Source organism: Oncorhynchus mykiss, chromosome 18 (genome assembly GCF_013265735.2).
Source record: "Oncorhynchus mykiss isolate Arlee chromosome 18, USDA_OmykA_1.1, whole genome shotgun sequence".
Taxonomy (NCBI): domain Eukaryota; kingdom Metazoa; phylum Chordata; class Actinopteri; order Salmoniformes; family Salmonidae; genus Oncorhynchus; species Oncorhynchus mykiss.
The window spans coordinates 65,951,764-65,978,195 of record NC_048582.1 but is presented as its reverse complement, the minus strand read 5'-3'; the positions used below and the strand labels follow the sequence as shown (position 1 = coordinate 65,978,195).

Below are 26,432 nucleotides of genomic sequence, written 5' to 3'. Positions count from 1 at the left end.
GTCCCACTTGTTGTTGATTCTTCACAAAAAAATACAGTTTTATATCTTTATGTTTGAAGCCTGAAATGTGGCAAAAGGTCGCAAAGTTCAAGGGGGCCGAATACTTTCGCAAGGCACTGTATTCCCTACATACCTGGTCAAAAGTAGTGCACTATATAGGGATTAGTGTGCCATTTGGGACACATATGTCTCACACAGTTAATTACTGGATTTTTGTGTGTGTCTGTAGCTATTTCTTCTCCCTGTGTGTGTGTCTGGCCTTTAGAAAACATGCCGATCACACAGACTGATTTATTATGGCTCTCTGAGAAATATCTCTCCTGCCTGTAGAAACATGCCAAAGGTGTGGAGCTGTTCACCAAGGTGTGTGACCACCTCAACCTGCTGGAGAGAGACTACTACGGCCTGGCCATCTGGGAGTCGCCCTCCATGAAGGTCAGTAGCTCTGAGACAATGTTCTGCACTTTAACTAATGTCTGTCTGTTACTAAATTTACTAATATTACTGGTGTGATCACACCTGTACCTGTCCATTCCCACAAAGATACATGGACAGCAGCATACCACCCTGCATACCACTGCTGGCTTGCTTCTGAAGCTAAGCAGGGTTGGTGCTGGTCAGTCTCTGGATGGGAGACCAGATGCTGCTGGAAGTGGTGTTGGAGGGCCAGTAGGAGGCACTCTTACCTCTGGTCTAAAAAATATCCCAATGCCCCAGGGCAGTGATTGGGGACACTGCCCTGTGTAGGGTGTCCTGACTCTATGAGGTCATTAAAGCTCCCATGGCACTTATCGTAAGAGTAGGGGTGTTAACCCCGGTGTCCTAGCTAAATTCCCAATCTGGCCCTCAAACCACCATTGTCACCTAATTATCCCCAATTGCAATTGGCTCACCCTCCTATCCACTGTAACTATAACCCCAGGTTGTTGCTGTAAATGAGAACGTGTTCTCAGTCAACTTACCTGGTAAAATAACAGATAAATTATAAACGTACCTCTCTGATTCAGAGGGGTTGGGTTAAATGCGGAAGACACATTAGGTATCTCCTGTTTCCTCCCAGTGTTGTACAACTGACTAGGTATCCTGGTTTCCTCCCAGTGTTGTACAACTGACTAGGTATCCTGGTTTCCTCCCAGTGTTGTACAACTGACTAGGTATCCTGGTCTCCTCCCAGTGTTGTACAACTGACTAGATATCCTGGTTTCCTCCCAGTGTTGTACAACTGACTAGATATCCTGGTTTCCTCCCAGTGTTGTACAACTGACAAGGTGTCCTGGTTTCCTCCCAATGTTGTACAACTGACTAGGTATCCTGGTTTCCTCCCAGTGTTGTACAACTGACAAGGTATCCTGGTTTCCTCCCAGTGTTGTACAACTGACTAGGTATCCTGGTTTCCTCCCAGTGTTGTACAACTGACAAGGTATCCTGGTTTCCTCCCAGTGTTGTACAACTGACAAGGTATCCTGGTTTCCTCCCAGTGTTGTACAACTGACAAGGTATCCTGGTTTCCTCCCAGTGTTGTACAACTGACTAGGTATCCTGGTTTCCTCCCAGTGTTGTACAACTGACAAGGTATCCTGGTTTCCTCCCAGTGTTGTACAACTGACAAGGTATCCTGGTTTCCTCCCAGTGTTGTACAACTGACTAGGTATCCTGGTTTCCTCCCAGTGTTGTACAACTGACAAGATATCCTGGTTTCCTCTACAACTGACTAGGTATCCTGGTTTCCTCCCAGTGTTGTACAACTGACAAGGTATCCTGGTTTCCTCCCAGTGTTGTACAACTGACTAGGTATCCTGGTTTCCTCCCAGTGTTGTACAACTGACAAGGTATCCTGGTTTCCTCCCAGTGTTGTACAACTGACAAGGTATCCTGGTTTCCTCCCAGTGTTGTACAACTGACTAGGTATCCTGGTTTCCTCCCAGTGTTGTACAACTGACTAGGTTTCCTGGTTTCCTCCCAGTGTTGTACAACTGACAAGGTATCCTGGTTTCCTCCCAGTGTTGTACAACTGACAAGGTATCCTGGTTTCCTCCCAGTGTTGTACAACTGACTAGGTATCCTGGTTTCCTCCCAGTGTTGTACAACTGACAAGATATCCTGGTTTCCTCTACAACTGACTAGGTATCCTGGTTTCCTCCCAGTGTTGTACAACTGACAAGGTATCCTGGTTTCCTCCCAGTGTTGTACAACTGACTAGGTATCCTGGTTTCCTCCCAGTGTTGTACAACTGACAAGGTATCCTGGTTTCCTCCCAGTGTTGTACAACTGACAAGGTATCCTGGTTTCCTCCCAGTGTTGTACAACTGACTAGGTATCCTGGTTTCCTCCCAGTGTTGTACAACTGACTAGGTTTCCTGGTTTCCTCCCAGTGTTGTACAACTGACAAGGTATCCTGGTTTCCTCCCAGTGTTGTACAACTGACAAGGTATCCTGGTTTCCTCCCAGTGTTGTACAACTGACTAGGTATCCTGGTTTCCTCCCAGTGTTGTACAACTGACAAGGTATCCTGGTTTCCTCCCAGTGTTGTACAACTGACAAGGTATCCTGGTTTCCTCCCAGTGTTGTACAACTGACTAGGTATCCTGGTTTCCTCCCAGTGTTGTACAACTGACAAGGTATCCTGGTTTCCTCCCAGTGTTGTACAACTGACAAGGTATCCTGGTTTCCTCCCAGTGTTGTACAACTGACTAGGTATCCTGGTTTCCTCCCAGTGTTGTACAACTGACTAGGTATCCTGGTTTCCTCCCAGTGTTGTACAACTGACTAGGTATCCTGGTTTCCTCCCAGTGTTGTACAACTGACTAGGTATCCTGGTTTCCTCCCAGTGTTGTACAACTGACAAGGTATCCTGGTTTCCTCCCAGTGTTTGATGTTCAGTTTTAAAACGGTGCAGCGTCTTGAGTTCTTGTTTTTTCCCCTGATTGTCCTACTTCTGCTCCACAGACCTGGATGGATTTCACCAAGGAGATCCGCAGGCAGGTTCAAGGTGAGGGTTGAATGCGTAGCTTCTGCTCTGCTCTCATTGTGTGTGTATAGGGGTCTGTCTTGAAACCTCTCGCTAAATTAATGGAAGTTCTACTGTGGGTGTGGTGCGTTCGGAAAATGCCGGCTCCAGACTGTCAGTGTGTCCTGGGCCTTTCGTAAATTCAGAGTGTTTCTCTCTCGCAGCGATCAGAGCGCACACTGGAATGCTCTGATCTCACAACGGAAGTCAAGCACCATCAGTTAACTGGCTAAAGTTGGCTGGCTTGCTAGCTTTTCCCTCAAACGTACCCTGAATGGCGAAAGGCTAATAAGCACACTGCCTTGTACACCTCACCGTGACACTGCCATTTCATTTTCTGCTCCACCTATGTAGGTGCAAAGTTAGACAAGATCTGTGCAGACGCACAATCATGTACAGGTGAGACGAAAATACCGTCGTCATTCATTACTCAGGGGGGTATTCATTAGTGCACACCGTAGCTAAACGTTTTGGAACGAAAATGAGGGTTTCTTATTGGACAAGTTCATGTTAGTCCCTAACAGTCCGTTTGGTGCCTATTGAATATGACCCAAGTTTTTTGTTTTTTAAACATCGCTGTGCATGTTTTAACGAGAGGAAAATGTTACCATGATTTGAATGTGTTTTGATGACAGATTTTTTCCCTCAGGCACCAATTATGACTTCACCTTCAATGTGAAGTTCTATCCTCCTGACCCAGCCCAGCTTTCTGAAGACATCACCAGGTTAACCTCTACCTGCTCCTCTGTCTGGTTTCTCTCTTCTTGGTGTGCTCTCTGTCTATTCCCAGCAAACCAAAATTTGTTAGGTCGCGGAAAATGTTCTCATAACACAAAAGCTGTCCAGTCGTGCTGATGATTATAGAATGTTTGAATAAGACATTCACCTGATGCTAGAAAAACGTTCCTAGAACACATTTAACCGGTTCTTTAAAAGATGATCAGAATGTTTCATTTGGTTTCTGGGAACATTATGGGGATATGATAAGAGGTTCCCAAAACACTAAAACTGTCCAGTTATGCTGACATTCAGATAGTGTTTGTATCAGGCTACACAAAACAGTCCTTTGATGTTGCAAGAATGTTCACAGAATAACCTGTCTGAGTTCTTTAAAGGTTCCCAGAACAGTGAATTAGGTTGTGGGAACAGTGTGGGTACATTACAAGTGATAGGTTCCCAAAGCACAAAACTTGCTGTCACGATCCTCTTCCTGTAAATGCCTGGACCAAAGCGCAGCGTGGTACACGTGTTCATGGTATTTATTTAAATCAGAACACTTGAACAAAAAGAACAAAGAGGAAAACAAACAGTTCTGTAAGGAAACTAAATAATACCGAAAACAACTATGACCCTGTCTTGGAGGTCCTCAGAACATTTCAAGAACATTTTATATTTACGTTTGACTACTATTATTATTACCACAACATTCTCAGTATGTACAGCTCCTTAAAACGCATTGGAATACATCCCCATTATATTTCTCTCCAGTTTGAATGTCAATTCACATTTGAAGGTGATACAGAAGACACATGGCATCATCCCTAAAGTGAAGCATGGTGGTGGCAGCGTCATGCTGGGGGGGATGTTTTTCGTTGGGAGACTAGTCAGGATCGAGGGGAAAGATGAACAGCTCAAAGTAAAGAGAGATCCTTGATGAAAACCTGCTCCAGAGTGTTCAGGACCACAGACTGGGTTGAAGGTTCACCTTCCAATAGGACAACGACCCTAAGCACACAGCCAAGACAACGCAGGAGTGGCTTCGGGACAAGTCTCTAAATATCCTTGAATGGGACTTCAACCCGATCGAACATCTCCGGAGAGACCTGAAAATAGCTGTGCAGCGATGCTCCATATCCAACCTGACAGAGCTTGAGAGGATCTGCAATGAAGAATGGGAGAAACTCTCCAAATCCAGGTGTGCCAAGCTTGTAGCGTCATAACCAAGAAAGATGTAATCGCTGCCTAAGGTGCTTCAACAAAGTACTGAGTAAAGGGTCTGAATACTTATGTAAATGTTATATTTCAGTTTTGTACTTTTTATAGGGGTATTGTGTGTAAAATATATTTAATCCATTTTAGAGTAAGGACAAACCCATTCTGAAAAATTACGATACATAATAAATATATCAAAACAAATTCAGGTTCAATGTAATAATCTTTTATTGAGTTAAGGTCCAATGCTGGCATTTTTATCTCAATATCAAATCATTTCTGGGTAACAATTAAGTTCCTTACTGTGATTATTTTCACTTAAAATGGTAACAAAAAATACAGTGTTACACAGCATATGAAGAGGATGGGAACATTTTAATAATGAATAAATTGTGTTCTAACTCGTAAATTGTGTTCTAACTCGTAAATTGTGTTCTAACTCGTAAATTGTGTAAAAAATATGGTTGTGTTTGTATGATTTAAATGCTGTTCAAGTGACCTATGAATTAAATTGAAGTGTGATGTGTGTCTATATCACCTTCTAGTAGGAATGGGTATGAGAAATCAAACGGATGTCAACTTGATCTTTAATCAGAGATCAATTTCATTCAAAATACTGTAAAACGATTTGGTCAAAAAAATGTTTTACTTGAAGACAACGTTAACTTGCTTTGACTCTGAGAACAGGCAGGTCTGTATATCGAATAGTTTTGTCTTTTGAGCCCCGTTTCAAATTATCTTTTCCAATCCCCAATCTATTTTTTTGGGGGGGTAAATATATTAATTTAAATATATAAACTTTATATATAGATTTTTAAAATATATATTCCTTCTTTATTATTTCCCCATAACCTTACCACCCATCCCCTAATTTGAGTAAACTAATGAACAACAATACTGATTTAAAAAATATAAACACAACATGCCAAAATTTACCTGTTCATATAAGCAAATCAGTCAATTGAAATAAATAAATTATGCCCTAATCAATGGATTTCACATGACTGGGCAGGGGCACAGCCATGGGTGGGCCTGGGAGGGCATAGGCCCATCCATTTGGGAGCCAGGTCCACACACTGGGGAGCCAGGCCCAGCCAATCAGAATGAGTTTTTCCCCACAAAATACTCATCAGTTTCATCAGCTGTCTGGGTGGCTGAGCTCAGACGATCCCGCTTGGGGCAGCAGGTAGCCTAGTGGTTAGAACATTGGGCCAGTAACCGAAAGGTTGCTAGATCAAATCCCAGAGCTGACAAGGTAAAAATCTGTTGTTCTGCCCCTGAACAAGTCAGTTAACTCACTTGTTCCTAGGCTGTCATTGTAAATAAGAATTACTTCTTAACTGACTTGCCTAGTTAAAAAAATGTATTTAAAAAATGTGAAGAAAACGACGTTGGAGGCAGCCATCAACCTGTACGGCGCAGCCATCAACCTGTACAGCGCAGCCATCAACCTCATACAGCTGAGCCATACAACCAACTGATATTGCCAACTACTTTAATTATTTTTTTGTTAGAAAGATTAGCAAACTTAGGCATGACATGCCAGAAACAAACGCTGACACCACAGGTCCAAGTATATCTGACCAAATTAGGAAAGACAAGCATTGTAATTTTGAATTCTGTAAAGCGAATGTGGCAGAGGTGACATTTTTTGTTGTTGTCTATCAACAATGACAAGCCACCAGGGTCTGACAACTTGAATGGAAAATTACTGAGGATAATAGCGGACGATATTGGCATATCCTATTTGCCATATTTTCAATTCAAGCCTACTAGAAAATGTGTGCACTCAGGCCTGGAGCGAAGCAAAAGTAATCCCGCTACCTAAGAATAGTAAAGCCCCCTTTACTGGCTTAAATAGCCGACCAATCAGCCTGTTACCAACCCTTAGTAAACTTTTGTAGAAAATTGTGCTTGACCAGATACAGTGCTATTTTACAGTAAACAAATTGACAATTGGGGGCTGTTTTGTTCGACTTCAGTGCGGCTTTTGACATTATCGATCATAGTCTGCTGCTGGAAAAAAAATGTATGTGTTATGGCTTTACACCCTCTGTTTTATTGTGGATAAAGAGTTGCCTGTCTAACAGAACACAGAGGGTGTTATTTAATTGAAGCCTCTCCGACATAATCCAGGTAGAATCAGGAATTCCCCAGGGCAGCTGTCTAGGCCCCTTACTTTTTTTTACTAACGACAATGTAAAGCAAGTGCTTTACTATGTATGCGGATGACTCAACACTATACACGTCAGCTACTACAGCGATTGAAAATGACTGCAACACTTAACAAAAAGCTGCAGTTAGTTTTAGTGTAGGTGGCAAGGAATAAGTTAGTCTTAAATGTTTCTAAAACTAAAAGCATTTTATTTGGGACAAGTCATTCACTAAACCCTAAACCTCAACTAAATCTTGTAATAAATAATGTGGAAATTGAGCAAGTTGAGATGACTAAACTGCTCGAGTAGTACAACAGTAGCTAAGACGGGGAGAAGTCTGTCCATAATTAAGCTCTACTCTTAACAGCACTATCAACATGGCAGTTCCTACAGGCCCTAGTTTTGTCGCACCTGGACTACTGTTCAGTTGTGTGGTCACGTGCCACAAAGAACTGGCCAAAAGTTTTGAGAATGACACAAATATTAATTTTCACAAAGTCTGCTGCCTCAATTTGTATGATGGCAATTTGCATATACTCCAGAATGTTATGAAGAGTGAACAAATGAATTGCAATTAATTGCAAAGTCCCTCTTTGCCATGCAAATGAACTGAATGCCCAAAAAACATTTCCACTGCATTTCAGCCCTGCCACAAAAGGACCAGCTGACATCATGTCAGTGATTCTCTCGTTAACACAGGTGTGAGTGTTGACAAGGACAAGGCTGGAGATCACTCTGTCATGCAGATTGAGTTCAAATAACAGACTGGAAGCTTCAAAAGGAGGGTGGTGCTTGGAATCATTGTTCTTCCTCTGTCATCCATGGTTACCTGCAAGGAAACACGTGCCGTCATCATTGCTTTCCACAAAAAGGACTTCACAGGCAAGGATATTGCTGCCAGTAAGATTGCACCTAAATCAACCATTTATCTGATCATCAAGAACTTTAAGGAGAGCAGTTCAATTGTTGTGAAGAAGGCTTCAGGGAGCCCAAGAAAGTCCAGCAAGCACCGGGACCGTCTCCTAAAGTTGATTCAGCTGCAGGATCAGGGGGCACCAGTAGTGCAGAGCTTGCTCAGGAATGGCAGCAGGGAGGTGTGAGTGCATCTGCACGCACAGTGAGGCAAAAACTTTTGGAGGATGACCTGGTGTCAAGAAGGGCAGTAAAGAAGCCACTTCTCTCCAGGAAAAACATCAGGTACAGACTGATATTCTGCAAAAGGTACAGGGATTGGACTGCTGAGGACTGGGGTGAAGTCATTTTCTCTGATGAATCCCCTTTCCGATTGTTTGGGGCATCCGGAAAAAAGCATGTCTGGAGAAGACAAGGTGAGCGCTACCTTGTCATGCCAACAGTAAAGCATCCTGAGACCATTCATGTGTGGGGTTGCTTCCCAGCCAAGTGAGTGGGCTCACTCACATTTTTGCCTAAGAACACAGCCATGAATAAAGAATGGTACCAACAACCTCCTAGAGCAACTTCTCCCAACCATCCAGGAACAGTTTGGTGACGAACAATGCCTTTTCCAGCATGATAGAGCACCTTGCCATAAGGCAAAAGTGATAACCAAGTGGCTCGGGGAACATAACATTGATGTTTTGGGTCCATGGCCAGACCTTAATCCCATTGAGAACTTGTGGTCAATCCTCAAGAGGCGGGTGGACAAACAAAACCCCACAAATTCTGACAAACTCCAAGCATTGATTATGCAAGAATGAGCTGCCATCAGTCAGGATGTGGCCCAGAAGTTAATCGACAGCATGCCAGGGCAGATTGCAGAGGTCTTGGAAAAGAAGGGTCAACACTGCAAATATTGACTCTTTGCATCAACTTCATGTAATTGTCAATAAAAGCCTTTGACACTTATGAAATGCTTGTAATTATACTTCAGTATTCCATAGTAACATCTGACAAAAATATCTAAAGACACTGAGGCAGCAGACTTTGTGAAAATGTATATTTGTGTCATTCTCAAAACTTTTGGCCACGACTGTATATTGCGTCAACATCAATGTAACATTATTTATTTGCTATGAACGTCGTGGACAAAATTTGGAAAATGTGGAACATTATGCAACATTGTAGTAATGTTTTGTGCAACCTTAGTGAATATTTTAAAAATATTATTGCAACGTTAGGGGAATGTCCTGCGCAACCTACCTTAAACGTGGTATGAATATCCACTCTTTTCCAACAACCTAATTAAATGTTCTGGGGACCTTTTTTAAAGAACTCCAGAAAGGCTGGTCTATCAACATTCTTGCAAATTGAGTTTTTTTGTTCAAAGGAGTTTTTTGTGCACCCTGATACAAACGTAATCTTAATGGCTGCACAGCTGGACAGACAGTATTAGTGTTTTGGGAACCTACCTCTTGTTATACCCCCACAATGGTAGGGAACCTTTAAAAGAACAGAAGAAATGTGTTCTGGGAACGTTCTTGTAACACCAGGTGAATGTTTTATACAAACATTGCATAATATTCAACAGGACTGTGTTTTCTCAGTTTTTGCCACAACCTAAGAAATGTTTAAACTTTCACAGAATCAATTTGGGGGGGAATGTTCTGTGTTGGTTGTTATAGATTTTGGGGGGGAATGTTCTGTGTTGGTTGTTATATATTTTGGGGGGGAATGTTCTGTGTTGGTTGTTATAGATTTTGGGGGGGAATGTTCTGTGTTGGTTGTTATAGATTTTGGGGGGGAATGTTCTGTGTTGGTTGTTACAGATTTTGTGGGGGAATGTTCTGTGTTGGTTGTTATAGATTTTGGGGGGGGAATGTTCTGTGTTGGTTGTTATAGATTTTGGTGGGGAATGTTCTATGTTGGTCGTTATAGATTTTGGGGGTGAATGTTCTGTGTTGGTTGTTATAGATTTTGGGGGGGAATGTTCTGTGTGGTTGTTATAGATTTTTGGGGGGAATGTTCTGTGTTGGTTGTTATAGATTTTGGGGGGGATGTTCTGTGTTGGTTGTTACAGATTTTGTACACAATGTTGAGGATATTTTTCAAGGATATTTCATTTGAAAAAGAAAAATTGTGAGAAAAACTTCTTTTTTTTTAAATCATAAACATTATTTTGGGATGTTAGATAAAACCCGAACTAGAACTTCATGGAATGTTAGCTAATGTTCTGGGAAAGTTGCCGGTTTGCTGGGTTGTCATCATTGCCCCAATCTCTCTGTCTCTTCACCCCCCCCTTTCAATCACTGTCCCTCTAATCCTCACCTGCCAGTTGAGTTCATGAATCTAATTGCATCCAGAGTCATTTCATCCTGCATCCTGCCTCCCACCCACCTCCACCCCATCCATGATTACATAAACAACCCGGCTTAAGCCTAATTAACAGCATCACACTGGGTGTACTGCCTGTGTCTGTGTCCCATATGGCACCCTATCTCCTATATAGTGCACTACCTCTGATCATAGCCCTATGGGAAATAGGGAATAGGGTGCCATTTAGGATGCATTATCTTTCTGCTGCTGCTTCCTGGAAGCCCTGTGGTCTGTGACCTCACGCTGACCCCTAACTGTGTTTGTGTACGTCAGGTATTCTTGGTAGGACAACGGTATATACGGTAAATATATACTGAACAAAAATATAAATGCGACATGTAAGGTGTTGATCCCAAAAATATTCCATAATCACAAAAATCGTATTTCTCTCAAATTTTGTGCACAAATTTGTTTACAGAATCTATCACATCTGTCAGTGATTGGGAGTCTCGTAGGGTGGCATACAATTGGTCCAGCGTCGTCCGGGTTTGGCCGGGGGTAGGCTGTCATTGTAAATACGAATTGGTTATTAACTGACTTGCCTAGTGAAATAAAGGTTCAATTAAAAAATATATAATTACATCCCTGTTAGTGAGAATGTATCCTTTGTCAAGATAATCCATCTACCTGACAGGTGTGGCATATCAAGAAACTGATTAAACAGCATGATCATTACACAGGTGCACCTTGTGTTGGGCACAATGAAAGGCCACTCTAAAATGTGCAATTTTGTCACACAACGCAATGCCAAAGATGTCTCAAGTTTTGAGGGAGCATGCAATTGGCATGCTGACTAAAGGATAGTCCAACAGAGCTGTTGCCAGAAAATGTAATGTTAATTTCTCTACCATAAGCCACCTCGAACGTCGTTTTTGAGAATTTGGCAGTACGTCCAACCGGCCTCACAACCATAGACCATGTGTATGGCGTTGTGTGGGCGAGCGGTTTACTGATGTTAACATTGTGAACAGAGTGCCCCATGTGGTGGCAGCGGTGTTATGGTATGGGCAGGCATAAGCTACGGACAAGGAACACAATAAATCAAATCAAGTCAAACTTTATTTGTCACATGTACCGAATACTGTGAAATATTTACTTACAAGACCTTAACCAACAGTGCAGTTCAAGAAGAGTTAAGAAAATATTTACCAAATAAACTAAAATAAAAAATTATAAAAAGTAACACTATAACATAATATAATAGTAATTTAAATGCACAAAAAAATACTGTGAAGAATTCCTGAGGCCCATTGTGAGGCCCATTTTTTTAAGGTATCTGTGACCAACAGATGCATATCTGTTTTCCCAGTCATGTGAAATCTATCGATTAGGTCCTAATGAATGTACATTTCAATTGATTGATTTCCTCATATGAACTGTAGCTCAGTAAAATCATTTAAATGTTTGCATGTTGCGTTTATATTTTTGTTAAACATATTTTATAGTTAATAACACAAACTTGTTTCTTTAAAGAAAAAAAACTTCCATTGTCCTACCAAGAGTCATTTCATCTACAGTTTTCTTGATTGTCAGTGGACCTTGGTTTGAAAACAACTTAGCCACAGCCTTTTATTTTTTATCTTCGCATGGCCAGGTACTACCTGTGTCTCCAGCTGCGTAAGGACATCCTGGGGGGCCGTCTACCCTGCTCCTTTGTCACGCTGGCCCTTCTGGGTTCCTACGCACTGCAGTCAGAGCTGGGGGAGTACGACCCAGAGACACACGCACCAGACTACGCCAAGGACCTGAGGCTGGCCCCGGGACAAACCAAGGAGCTAGAGAAGAAAGTCATGGAGCTGCATAAGACATACAGGTCAGGAGGGGTTTTAATACACACACACTCACTGACTTAGAGACTCATTTTCCCAGTATACTCAGCAGAATACACACACACACACACACACACACACACACACACACACACACACACACACACACACACACACACACAGACTTTTTTTTATTTTCACCACTATTTAACCAGGTAAGCTAGTTGAGAAGAAGTTCTCATTTAAAACTGCGACCTGGCCAAGATAAAGTAAAGCAGTGCGACACAAACAACAACACGAGTTACACATGGAATAAACAAGCGTACAGTCAATAACACAATAGAACAAAAAGAAAGTCTATATACAGTGTGTGCAAATGGCGTGAGGAGGTAAGGCAATACATAGGCCATAGTAGCGAAGCAATTACAATTTAGTAAATTAACACTGGAGTGATAGATGAGCAGATGGTGATGTGCAAGTAGAAATACTGGTGTACAAAATAGCAGAAAAGTAAATAAAAACTATATGGGGATGAGGTAGATTGGGTGGGATATATACATATGGGCTATGTACAGCTGCAGCGATCATTTACCTGCTCAGAGAGCTGATGTTTAAAGTTGGTGAAGGAAATATAAGTCTCCAGCTTCAGCGATTTTGCAATTCGTTCCAGTCATTGGCAGCAGAGAACTGGAAAGAAAGGCGGCCAAAGGGGGTGTTGGCTTTGGGGATGACCAGCGAGATACACCTGCTGGAGCGCGTGCTACGGGAGGGTGTTGTTATCGTGACCAGTGAGCTGAGATAAGGTGGAGCTTTACCAAGCATAGACTTAGATGACCTGGAGCCAGTGGGTCTGGCGAAGAATATTTAGCAAGGGCCAGCCGACTAGAGCATACAGGTCGCAGTGGTGGGTGGTATAAAGGGCTTTGGTGTCAAAACGGATGGCAGTGTGATAGACTGCATCTAGTTTGCTGAGTAGATTATTGGAAGCTATTTTGTAAATGACATCGCCGAAGTTGAGGTTCGGTAGGATAGTCAGTTTTACAAGGGTATGTTTGGCGGCGTGAGTGAAGGAGGCTTTGTTGCGAAATACGAAGCCGATTCTAGATTTAAATTTTGGATTGGAGATGTTTAATATGAATCTGGAAGGAGAGTTTACAGTCTAGCCAGACACCTAGGTATTTTTAGTTGTCCATATTCTAAGTCAGAACCGTCCAGAGTAGGGATGCTAGTCGGGCGGGCAGGTGCGGGCAGCGAATGGTTGCATGCATTTGGTTTTACTAGCGTTTAAGAGCAGTTGAAGGCCACGGAAGGAGTGTTGTATGGCATTGAAGCTCGTTTGGAGGTTAGTTAACACAGTATCCAAAGAAGGGGCAGTTGTATACAGAATGGTGTCGTCTGCGTAGAGGTGGGTCAGGGAATCACCCGCAGCAAGAGCGACATCATTGATATATACAAAGAAAAGAGTCAGCCCGAGAATCTGCCGATAAGAATTCGGTGATTGACAGAGTCGAAAGCCTTGGCCAGGTCGATGAAGACAGCTGCACAGTACTGTCTTTATGATATCGTTTAGTACCTTGAGCGTGGCTGTGGTGCACCCGTGACCAGCTCGAAAACCGCATTGCACAGTGGTGGGATTCGAAATGGTCAGTGATCTGTTTATTAACTTGGCTTTTGAAGACTTTAGAAAGGCAGGGCAGGATGGATATAGGTCTATAACAGTTTGGGTCTAGAGTATCACCCCATTTGAAGAGGGGGATGACTGCGGCAGCTTTCCAATCTTTAGGGATCTCGGACGATATGAAAGAGAGGTTGAAAAGACTGGTAATAGGGGTTGCAACAATAGCGGCGGATAATTTTTAGAAAGAGAGCGTCCAGATTGTCTAGCCCGGCTGATTTGTCCGGGTCCAGGTTTTATAGCTCTTTCAGAACACCTGGTATCTGGATTTGGGTGAAGAAGAAGCTGGGAGGCTTGGGCAAGTAGCTGCGGGGAGTGCGGAGCTGTTGGCCGGAGTTGGGGTAGCCCGGAGGAAAGCATGGCCAGCCGTAGAGAAATGCTTATGGAAATTCTCGATTATTGAGGATTTATCGGTGGTGACAGTGTTACCTAGCCTCAGTGCAGTGGGCAGCTGGGAGGAGGTGCTCTTATTCTCCATGGACTTTACAGTGTCCCAAAACGTTTTGAAGTTAGAGCTACAGGATGCAAATTTTTGTTTGAAAAACTAGCCTTTGCTTTCCAGACTGACTGCGTGTATTGGTTCCTGACTTACCTGAAAAGTTTCATATCACGGGGGCTATTCGATGCTAGTGCAGTCCTCCACAGGATGTTTTTGTGCTGGTCGAGGGCAGTCAGGTCTGGAGTGAACCAAGGGCTATATCTGTTCTTAGTTCTACATTTTTTGAAAGGGGCGTGCTTATTTGAGATAGTGAGGAAATTACTTTTAAAGAACGACCAGGCATCCTCGACTGATGGGATGAGTTAAATATCCTTCCAGGATACCCGGACCAGGCCGATTAGAAAGGCTCGCAGAAGTGTTTTATGGAGCGTTTGACAATGATGAGGGGTAGTCGTTTGACCGCAGACCCATAGCGGAAGCAGGCAATGAGGCAGTGATCGCTGAGATCCTGATTGAAAACAGCAGAGGTGTATTTGGAGGGCAAGTTGGTCAGGATAATATCTATGAGGGTGTCCATGTTTACGGATTTAGGGTTGTACCTGGTAGGTTCCTTAATAATTTGTGTGAGATTGAGGGCATCTAGCTTAGATTGTAGGACTGCCGGGGTGTTAATGTATCCCAGTTTAGGTCACCTAACAGAACAAACTCTGAAGATAGATGGGGGGCAATCAATTCACATATGGTGTCCAGGGCACAGCTGGGAGCGGAGGGGTGTCTATAACAGGCAGCAACAGGGAGAGACTTACTTCTGGAGAGATTCCATTTTAAAATTAGAAGCTCGAACTGTTTGGGTATGGACCTGAAAAGTTTGACAGAACTTTGCAGGCTATTTCTGGAGTAGATTGCAACTCCTCCCCCTTTGGCAATTCTATCTTGATGGAAAATGTTGTAGTTGGGGATGGAAATCTCAGAATTTTTGGTGGCCTTCCTAAGCCAGGATTCAGACACGGCAAGGACATCAGGGTTGGTGGAGTGTGCTAAAGCAGTGACTAAAACAAACTTAGGGAGGAGACTTCTGATGTTAACATGCATGAAACCAAGGCTTTTTTGGTTACAGAAGTCAACAAATGAGAGTGCCTGGGGAAACACAGGGCCTGGGTTAACCTCCACATCACCCTTGGAACAGAGGATGAGGGTACGGCTAAAGGCTATCAAAGCTGGCCGTCTAGTGCGTTGGGGGCAGAGAATAAAAGCAGCAGATTTCTGGGCGTGGTAGAATAGATTAAGGGCATAATGTACAGACGGGTATGGTGGGGTGCGGGTACAGTGGAGGTAAACCCAGGCCCCGAGTGAAGATAAGAGAGGTTGCATCTCTGGATAGGCTAGTTATGCTGGGTGAGGTCACCGCATGTGTGGGAGGTGGTACAAAGGAGGTATTTAAGGCATGTACAGTGGGACTAGGGGCTCCGCAGTAAACTAAGACAATAATAACTATCCTTAACAACAGTGTACAAGGCATATTGACATTTGAGGGAAACATAAAGCGAGGCATAAAGCAATCACAGGTGTTGATTGGGAGAGCTAGCTAAAACAACAACTGGTAAGACAACAACAGCTAATCAGCTAAGGCAACAACAACAGGTAAAATGGCAATGAAGGGCAGAGAGGGTCAGTTAACTACACACAGGGCCTGAGTTCGAGGCTGGGACCAACAGATAAACAAAACATAAACAAAATGGAGTACCGTGATTAATGAACAGTCCAGCAGGCATCAGCTATGTAGCCAAGTGATCATAGGGTCCAGTGAGCAGCAATATATGGAACAGGGAAGCCGCGGGGTAGTCGTTACTACGCTAGCACGCGGGAGACACAGCGTTTAAAGTTAGCAGGCCGGGGTAAGTAGAAGAGTCTGCTCCGACGTCCGGCAAAGGCCGTTTGAGGGCACAGCGTATGGAGTTACTTCGGCGGACCAGTAGTGGTGGTACGGCGGCGCGCCGTGTCGACAAAGGTTCTGGGCCAGATGGCAAAAGAGGTATTGTAGTTGTAGTAATTTAGTTTGCTAGCCGGGAGATGCGCCTGGCTCGCGGCTAACTGGTGCTAGCTTCGGGGCAGGGGCGTTAGCCACCATAGGCAGTCGGTAGCAGCTAGCTAGCAGCGATGATCTGATGCAAAGGTCCAGAGCTTACGTCAAGGATCCGGTGGAGTAGTGGATTCTAGCCGTGTTGGGCATCGGCTGAGTAGCCGAGTGATCACAGAGTAGGCTGGGAGCTGGGCCTGGCTCAGGGCTAGCTTCGGGGCTGGGTGACTCGGTGGCAGCTAGCTAGCTGTGAGACAAATGTTCCCAGTATACTCAGCAGAATGTACACACACACACACACACACACACACACACACACACACACACACACACACACACACTGACTTAGAGACAAGTGTTCCCAGTATACTCAGCAGAATGTCCACACACAAGACCTTCAGATTAGGAGGGAGGGGGTTGTACTGGATGCATAGGGTCACCTGTGTACAATGTTATGTAAATCAGTGTTATGTAAATCAGTGTTATGTAAATCATTTTCACAGCAGGAATGTGCTACTTATAATGAATCTGTAATGCCAGAGTCATTCATGCTACTGTATGATAACACGTTGCTTCTTTGCTAATATGGCATCTGTCCTATCTACAGGTCGATGAGTCCAGCACAGGCAGACATGGCCTTTCTGGAGAACGCCAAGAAACTAGCCATGTACGGAGTGGACCTGCACCAGGCCAAGGTAATGTGTAGTTACAACCCAGGCCAAGGTAATGTAGAGTCACAACCCAGGCCAAGGTAACGTAGAGTCACAACCCAGGCCAAGGTAACGTAGAGTCACAACCCAGGCCAAGGTAACGTAGAGTCACAACCCAGGCCAAGGTAACGTAGAGTTACAACCCAGGCCAAGGTAACGTAGAGTCACAACCCAGGCCAAGGTAATGTAGAGTTACAACCCAGGCCAAGGTAATGTAGAGTCACAACCCAGGCCAAGGTAACGTAGAGTCACAACCCAGGCCAAGGTAACGTAGAGTCACAACCCAGGCCAAGGTAACGTAGAGTCACAACCCAGGCCAAGGTAACGTAGAGTCATAACCCGGGCCAAGGTAACGTAGAGTCATAACCCAGGCCAAGGTAACGTAGAGGCATAACCCAGGCCAAGGTAATGTAGAGTCACAACCCAGGCCAAGGTAATGTAGAGTTACAACCCAGGCCAAGGTAACGTAGAGTCACAACCCAGGCCAAGGTAACGTAGAGCACAACCCAGGCCAAGGTAATGTAGAGTTACAACCCAGGCCAAGGTAATGTAGAGTTACAACCCAGGCCAAGGTAATGTAGGGTCACAACCCAGGCCAAGGTAACGTAGAGTCACAACCCAGGCCAAGGTAACGTAGAGTCACAACCCAGGCCAAGGTAACGTTGAGTCACAACCCAGGCCAAGGTAACGTAGAGTCACAACCCAGGCCAAGGTAACGTAGAGTCACAACCCAGGCCAAGGTAACGTAGAGTCACAACCCAGGCCAAGGTAACGTAGAGTCCCAACCCAGGCCAAGGTAACGTAGAGTCATAACCCAGGCCAAGGTAACGTAGAGTCATAACCCAGGCCAAGGTAACGTAGAGTCATAACCCAGGCCAAGGTAATGTAGAGCACAACCCAGGCCAAGGTAACGTAGAGTTACAACCCAGGCCAAGGTAACGTAGAGATACAACCCAGGCCAAGGTAACGTAGCGTTACAACCCAGGCCAAGGTAACGTAGAGTCACAACCCAGGCCAAGGTAACGTAGAGTCATAACCCAGGCCAAGGTAACGTAGAGTCATAACCCAGGCCAAGGTAATGTAGAGCACAACCCAGGCCAAGGTAACGTAGAGTTACAACCCAGGCCAAGGTAACGTAGAGATACAACCCAGGCCAAGGTAACGTAGCGTTACAACCCAGGCCAAGGTAACATACTGTAGGACCACAACCCCAACCTGCAGAGCATTACTCATTCAACACAGAAACTGACAGGCTCCATGTGGAGACTAGCTGACTAAAAAGTCAAAAGGAAGATGCTGTGTATTAACATCACATTGTTGTTGATGTTGTGAATATAAGTAGGTTCTAACTTGTTTTCAAATCTCAATCTGCAACCACTATATTCTACCTCCATGTATGATGACGCGTTGGTAGGCGTGCAGGTGTTTCAGCCCAGATTGTCCCTCAGTGTCCTCCTGTCTGTCCACTGGAGGCCAGTTATATCACATCTGTCCCATTAACCACCGAACAGAGAAGGCTTGATGATGGCACCCTATTCCCTTCATAGCACACTACTTTTCACCAGGGCTCCTCAAAAGTAGTGCACTATATAGGGAATAGGGTGCCATTTGGGATGCACTATGGTATTTAACATGGTTATAGCACCCACCCACCTACCTCCTTGCCTGCTGCAGTGTAACCTACGTCAGCTGTGAAGTCAGTGTTTGTGTCTGTTCCCAAAAAAGGGACAAACGCGTGCCTCTGTCAGAGCACAGATTTAGTAGCAGAAATGAGGTCAATCTGTTTGCATCAAAACCGGGGATTTAAAATAAAATATGGAAGTCATTATGCTGAACAGGAGATGGATGCTGCCTCCCGGTGGATGGATGTTGTCATTGCATTAATACTCAGGCCAAGTCAATGGTATAATGTCAGCAATCATGCAAATGTACATCTAGCTGTTGTATTCTCTGTTTTTGGGTGGTCTTTCTTTCTTACTCACTCACACACTCTTCCATCCTTTCTTTTTCTCTCAAATCTCTCTCTCTCTCGCCATCCTCCCCTCCCTCCCCATCCCTGTCTCCAGGATCTAGATGGAGTGGATATTATGCTGGGTGTGTGTTCTGGGGGTTTGATGGTCTACAAGGACAAGCTGAGGATCAACCGTTTCCCCTGGCCCAAAGTCCTCAAGGTCTCCTACAAACGCAGCAGTTTCTTCATCAAGATACGCCCCTCAGAGGTCAACTTTATTTATTTACAAGAGGCCTGATCTCTCAGGAGTCAGATAAACAGTATAGTAGTCATAAGTAAAAGTTGAGTTACATGTCAAATCAATAGGTATAGTGGATCTAGTGCAGTGCTACCATCATTCATATGCTTTTGTTTCCAACAGCTGGAGCATTACGAAAGTGCCATTGGTTTCAAACTGCCAAACTACAAGGCCTCCAAGAAGCTGTGGAAAGTGTGTGTGGAGCATCACACCTTCTTCAGGTAAGAGAACACACTGTTTGAAGCTCCCCGTGATAGAACCTATCATTCTAACTTGTGAAGAACACCAAGTTATTATTTTATTGAGAACGGTCATTACAGTAGTAATACATTATTAGTATGGCTATATAGTAGTTATATGTAGTTTAGTTACTCACAATGACTAATACTGTATGTGGTTGTCTTACCTACCTTAGTTTAATGCACTGCTAAAATGTTAATGTAGTTAGCTATATTTAAAAGCTAAATTGTGACCAACCGGCTCGATTTCGGGTCTTATGTAGCTACATTTGAAATGGTGTTTTTTGACATTGGATAAAAGTAGAGACTCAGAGCTAGAAAATTGTTTATTAAACACTACAGTTGTAGTGGGAAAGTAATTCTGGGAAAGTAATTCTGCTGTTAAAAGTTGATAAACTTGTAAGCTCACTTTTGAGAAAATAGCCCTTGGATGTTTTGGTACACCTACTGGAGAGCTCTTCTTTGTCTACACCCATTCAGCATCGTTCGCACCCCCTAAAGCCTTAGCCCCACCCATCTCATTAAGGATTCACATATGAAGCCATGTACTAAACACCCAAAGATTTCAAGACTAAAGGCTGGTTTATACTATGGGTGTGTTTTTTTAAGTTTAATCTGGAGTGCCAGAGTGGGCTCAGAGTGCGCTCTGGGCGTTCGTAAACTCAGAGCGTTGTCAGATCGTCCGTTCATAAATTCAGAGTGTTTCGCTCTCGGAGTATTCAGCGCGCACATTGTACGCTCTGGCTGAGGAGTATGTTTGATCCGAGCATTCTGTCCCAAACAACAGCAGTCAAGCACCCAAACTAACTGGCTAACGTTGGCTAACTGGCTAGCTACTTCCAGACACAAATGAGAGAGCAGCTCCTTCTGACCATTTTACTCACCCTAGCAGAGCTGGTTAGGCTGTTTTTATGTTATCCAGAGTGTTGGTGACTGCAACTGTGCTGCTGGCTTCAATTTCATATTTTTTTTTTTTGCCAACTTTTACTGACACTGGCCATATTCAACGGGTGTTGAGCGTTCGTAAATTTATCAGTTATTCTCCGCTCCGGCACACTCAGACGAGAGTGCTCTGAAATCGGAGTACATAGACGTAGCTGGTACATTCGCTCTGGCTATCAACAGTTGTCACAGTGACATCATGAACATTCTATTGGAATGGTTCATTGCATAGTGGAGTCTTTTGTTAAGACATGTAGCTAGCTAGCTAAACAATGAACCATAATCCCAACTCATAACATTACTACCCTGCATTACTCTGCAGGTAGCTAACCAACCAGGTTCAATGTTAGTTAGCTAACATTAGGCTATAACTAGGAATGCAAATGGCTCTTAGATATGAATAATATAACTACACAGATCATACACGTAACGTTAGCTAGCGAGCCAGCCAGCTAACGTTAACTAGCTAGCTAACAGTACACTTTAACTTGAAATGGAAATTACTTTCTGACCAAATTTGAAACATGTAATATCTGAAAATGTAGCTAGCTAGACTATCTTACCTGTATACATGGATTCACGCTTCTCCCTCCTTGTCAAGGATGCCATGGTTCCCCTTTAGTTTGAATATGTGGAGACAGGTGTTTTATACAACAGCCTTCTTCTGTGTGTTCTCCTTTGGACTCTGTCTGCATATTTGCAATCAAACGGCAGAATTTTATATATTAGATTTATATATTTATAGAAATGTTCCTCTGTCCAGACTGACCTCTACTGAGGTGGCTACCACTCCCAGGAAGTTATATATTATATAGTTATAGATATATTTATATAAATGTTCCTCTGCCTCCTCTGTCCAGACTGACCTCTACTGAGGTGGCTACCACTCCCAGGAAGTTCCTTGCACTGGGTTCTAAGTTCCGCTACAGTGGGCGGACCCAGGCTCAGACCCGCCAGGCCAGCTCTATGATTGACAGGCCAGCCCCCCTGTTCCAACGCTCGGCCAGCAAGAGGAACTCACGCAGCCTGGACGAAGGTTTGTTGAACGGGACTGTAGGTGGGATAGGGGTGTATGTGGAGAGAGATTCTGACTTGTCCCTGTTTAACTCCAGCAAGATGTAAAGTCTCTGTGTTTACTCCAGCTCCTCCAGAGAGGAAAGAAGAGGGTGACTAGTTACCATATCAGCCACCCTCCTCTTTGGTAACATTACCTTGAATTCAACCACCCACATCTGTAGTAACATTACCTTGAATTCAACCACCCTCCTCTGTAGTAACATTACCTTAAATTCAACCACCTACAACTGTAGTAACATTACCTTGAATTCAACCACCTACATCTGTAGTAACATTACCTTGAATTCAACCACCTACATCTGTAGTAACATTACCTTGAATTCAACCACCTACATCTGTAGTAACATTACCTTGAATTCAACCACCTACATCTGTAGTAACATTACCTTGAATTCAACCACCTACATCTGTAGTAACATTACCTTGAATTCAACCACCTACATCTGTAGTAACATTACCTTGAATTCAACCACCTACATCTGTAGTAACATTACCTTGAATTCAACCACCTACATCTGTAGTAACATTACCTTGAATTCAACCACCTACATCTGTAGTAACATTACCTTGAATTCAACCACCTACATCTGTAGTAACATTACCTTGAATTCAACCACCTACATCTGTAGTAACATTACCTTGAATTCAACCACCTACATCTGTAGTAACATTACCTTGAATTCAACCACCTACATCTGTAGTAACATTACCTTGAATTCAACCACCTACATCTGTAGTAACATTACCTTGAATTCAACCACCTACATCTGTAGTAACATTACCTTCAGGTACAGTAACAGTACTGGCCCACGTCAGGGTTTATTAACCCTCTCTTCGCTGGCCTCTTCTCAACCTCTAACATGCTGACCAATCCGGCTCCTCACGTGCATCCGCGTGTGCCATCGTGCGCATGTTGATTTTGTCTATACCCACCAGAAGTGATCAAGACACGCAGATTAAAATATCAAAACTAACTGTGAACCAGCTATATTCATTTGGGGACAGGTGGAAAACACATGAAACATTCATGGACATTTAGCTAGCTTGCTGTTGCTAGTTAATTTGTCCGGGGAGATGAACATTGTGAAATGTACAAGGTCCTTTTTTGCTGAATCTTTGTAGAATTCTGACCCATTTTGAATCACAAAAACGTGTGTTCTTTACTCTGATAATTAATCCACAGATTAAAAGGGGAAACCTACAGTGCCTTGCGAAAGTATTCGGCCCCCTTGAACTTTGCGACCTTTTGACACATTTCAGGCTTCAAACATAAAGATATAAAACTGTATTTTTTTGTGAAGAATCAACAAGTGGGACACAATCCCACAATCATGAAGTCATGACACAATCATGAAGTGGAACGACATTTATTGGATATTTCAAACTTTTTTAACAAATCAAAAACTGAAAAATTTAGCGTGCAAAATTATTCAGCCCCCTTAAGTTAATACTTTGTAGCGCCACCTTTTGCTGCGATTACAGCTGTAAGTCGCTTGGGGTATGTCTCTATCAGTTTTGCACATCGAGAGACTGACATTTTTTCCCATTCCTCCTTGCAAAACAGCTCGAGCTCAGTGAGGTTGGATGGAGAGCATGTGTGAACAGCAGTTTTCAGTTCTTTCCACAGATTCTCGATTGGATTCAGGTCTGGACTTTGACTTGGCCATTCTAACACCTGGATATGTTTATTTTTGAACCATTCCATTGTAGATTTTGCTTTATGTTTTGGATCATTGTCTTGTTGGAAGACAAATCTCTGTCCCAGTCTCAGGTCTTTTGCAGACTCCATCAGGTTTTCTTCCAGAATGGTCCTGTATTTGGCTCCATCCATCTTCCCATCAATTTTAACCATCTTCCCTGTCCCTGCTGAAGAAAAGCAGGCCCAAACCATGATGCTGCCACCACCATGTTTGACAGTGGGCATGGTGTGTTCAGGGTGATGAGCTGTGTTGCTTTTACGCCAAACATAACGTTTTGCATTGTTGCCAAAAAGTTCCATTTTGGTTTCATCTAACCAGAGCACCTTCTTCCACATGTTTGGTGTGTCTCCCAGGTGGCTTGTGGCAAACTTTAAACGACACTTTTTATGGATATCTTTAAGAAATGGCTTTCTTCTTGCCACTCTTCCATAAAGGCCAGATTTGTGCAATATACGACTGATTGTTGTCCTATGGACAGAGTCTCCCACCTCAGCTGTAGATCTCTGCAGTTCATCCAGAGTGATCATGGGCCTCTTGGCTGCATCTCTGATCAGTCTTCTCCTTGTATGAGCTGAAAGTTTAGAGGGACGGCCAGGTCTTGGTAGATTTGCAGTGGTCTGTTACTCCTTCCATTTCAATATTATCACTTGCACAGTGCTCCTTGGGATGTTTAAAGCTTGGGAAATCTTTTTGTATCCAAATCCGGCTTTAAACTTCTTCACAACAGTATCTCGGACCTGCCTGGTGTGTTCCTTGTTCTTCATGATGCTCTCTGCGCTTTTAACGGACCTCTGAGACTATCACAGTGCAGGTGCATTTATACGGAGACTTGATTACACACAGGTGGATTGTATTTATCATCATTAGTCATTTAGGTCAACATTGGATCATTCAGAGATCCTCACTGAACTTCTGGAGAGAGTTTGCTGCACTGAAAGTAAAGGGGCTGAATAATTTTTCACGCCCAATTTTTCAGTTTTTGATTTGTTAAAAAAGTTTGAAATATCCAATAAATGTCGTTCCACTTCATGATTGTGTCCCACTTGTTGTTGATTCTTCACAAAAAAATGCAGTTTTATATCTTTATGTTTGAAGCCTGAAATGTGGCAAAAGGTCGCAAAGTTCAAGGGGGCCGAATACTTTCGCAAGGCACTGTAGTTCGTTTTTTGTTCATTTTTCTTTGATTAATCTCTCCTCGTTCATTCTTCTTCTGTGGATTTTATATGGTGGTTGGCAACCAACTTTAAGGTGCGTTACTGCCACCAACTGGACTAGAGTGTGGATTGGTCAGCATGTAAGAGGCACTAGTCCTCTCCTCTTCTCCTCTCCTCCTTTCCCCTCCTCCCCTCCTCTCCTCCTCTGTCCTCCTCTCCTCTCCTCCTCTCCTCCTCTCCCCTCCTCTCCTCCTTTCCCCTCCTCCTATCCCCTCCTCTCCTCTCCTCTCCCCTCCTCTCCTCATTTCCTCTCCTCCTCTCCTCCTCTCCTCTCCCCTCCTCTCCTCCTTCCCCTCCTCCTCTCCTCCTTCCCCTCCTCCCCTCCTCTCCTCCTCTCCCCTCCTCTCCTCCTCTCCCCTCCTCCCCTCCTTTCTCCTCCTCTCCCCTCCTCTCCTCCTTTCCTCTCCTCCCCTCCTCTCCTCCTTTCCCCTTCTGTTCTCCTGTCCCCTCCTCTCCTCCGTTCCCCTCCTCTCCTCCTCTCCCCTCCTCTCCTCCTCTCCTCATCTCAGCCTTCTCATCTGGGACACTCTCTCTCTCTTTGTTATTCAACCGCTCCCCATAACATTGGGTTGTATTTCTGCTGACAACATAAGGTAGGCAGGGCACAAGCCAGTGATTACATTACACAAAACAGCTTCAATGTCTTACTCCCTGTGGGCTCTCCCTAACTGCTGCTGCTACCATTCTCACACTCAGGGCCCGGTTTACCCATAGCGATGGAACTCAGGCTTACGAGTGTTTTAAACGATACATCTTTCCTACACCGGACGAAGATGTGACATACGTTTCCCAAAACACCAGGCAGCGAGAACATTTGCTAAGTCGGAGCATGTGTCGATACTTCTAGGATTGAGAGAAAGGAAGCGCTGCTCTCGGATCAGCTTTCTCCATTAAAATCTAACAGTGCTAGAGGCATCACTACAGACCCTGGTTCGATTTCAGGGTGTATCGCAACCGGCCTTGATTGGGAGTCCCATAGGGCGGCGCACAATTGGCCCAGCGTCATCCGGGTTAGGGTTTGGCTTGGTGGGCCGTCATTGTAAACAAGAATTTGTTCTTAACTGACTTGCCTAGTTAAATAAAGGAAAAATATGATGGCCAACCAGTACAGTGAGCTGAACAGTGTGATGGCCAACCAGTCCAGTGAGCTGAACAGTGTGATGGCCAACCAGTCCAGTGAGCTGAACAGTGTGATGGCCAACCAGTCCAGTGAGCTGAACAGTGTGATGGTCAACCAGTCCAGTGAGCTGAACAGTGTGTGATGGCCAACCAGTCCAGTGAGCTGAACAGTGTGATGGCCAACCAGTCCAGTGAGCTGAACAGTGTGATGGCCAACCAGTCCAGTGAGCTGAACAGTGTGATGGCCAACCAGTCCAGTGAGCTGAACAGTGTGTGATGGCCAACCAGTCCAGTGAGCTGAACAGTGTGTAATGGCCAACCAGTCCAGTGAGCTGAACAGTGTGTAATGGCCAACCAGTCCAGTGAGCTGAACGGTGTGATGGCCAACCAGTCCAGTGAGCTGAACGGTGTGTGATGGCCAACCAGTCCAGTGAGCTGAATAGTGTGATGGCCAACCAGTCCAGTGAGCTGAACAGTGTGATGGCCAACCAGTCCAGTGAGCTGAACAGTGTGATGGCCAACCAGTCCAGTGAGCTGAACGGTGTGATGGCCAACCAGTCCAGTGAGCTGAACGGTGTGTGATGGCCAACCAGTCCAGTGAGCTGAACAGTGTGATGGCCAACCAGTACAGTGAGCTGAACGGTGTGTGATGGCCAACCAGTCCAGTGAGCTGAATAGTGTGATGGCCAACCAGTCCAGTGAGCTGAATAGTGTGATGGCCAACCAGTCCAGTGAGCTGAACAGTGTGTAATGGCCAACCAGTCCAGTGAGCTGAATAGTGTGATGGCCAACCAGTCCAGTGAGCTGAATAGTGTGATGGCCAACCAGTCCAGTAAGCTGAACAGTGTGATGGC

The 26,432-nt window shown here is 44.2% G+C and overlaps 1 protein-coding gene across 11 annotated transcripts in view; it reads left to right on the top strand.

Moving 5' to 3' along the window:
- The window catches only part of epb41a (erythrocyte membrane protein band 4.1a), a 144,488-nt gene that overhangs the window by 61,276 nt on the left and 56,780 nt on the right, over positions 1–26,432 (top strand). For 9 of the 11 annotated variants that reach the window (XM_036953525.1, XM_036953527.1, XM_036953532.1 and 6 more), the window contains exons 4-12: positions 331–435; positions 2,947–2,989; positions 3,362–3,406; positions 3,657–3,732; positions 11,963–12,181; positions 16,936–17,023; positions 19,105–19,257; positions 19,411–19,508; positions 21,329–21,504. In XM_036953525.1, the coding sequence (XP_036809420.1) occupies positions 331–435; positions 2,947–2,989; positions 3,362–3,406; positions 3,657–3,732; positions 11,963–12,181; positions 16,936–17,023; positions 19,105–19,257; positions 19,411–19,508; positions 21,329–21,504 (1,003 nt within the window). The remainder of the gene's footprint in view (positions 1–330; positions 436–2,946; positions 2,990–3,361; positions 3,407–3,656; positions 3,733–11,962; positions 12,182–16,935; positions 17,024–19,104; positions 19,258–19,410; positions 19,509–21,328; positions 21,505–26,432) is intronic. The other 2 variants (XM_036953535.1, XM_036953528.1) reach the window with 1 other exon arrangement.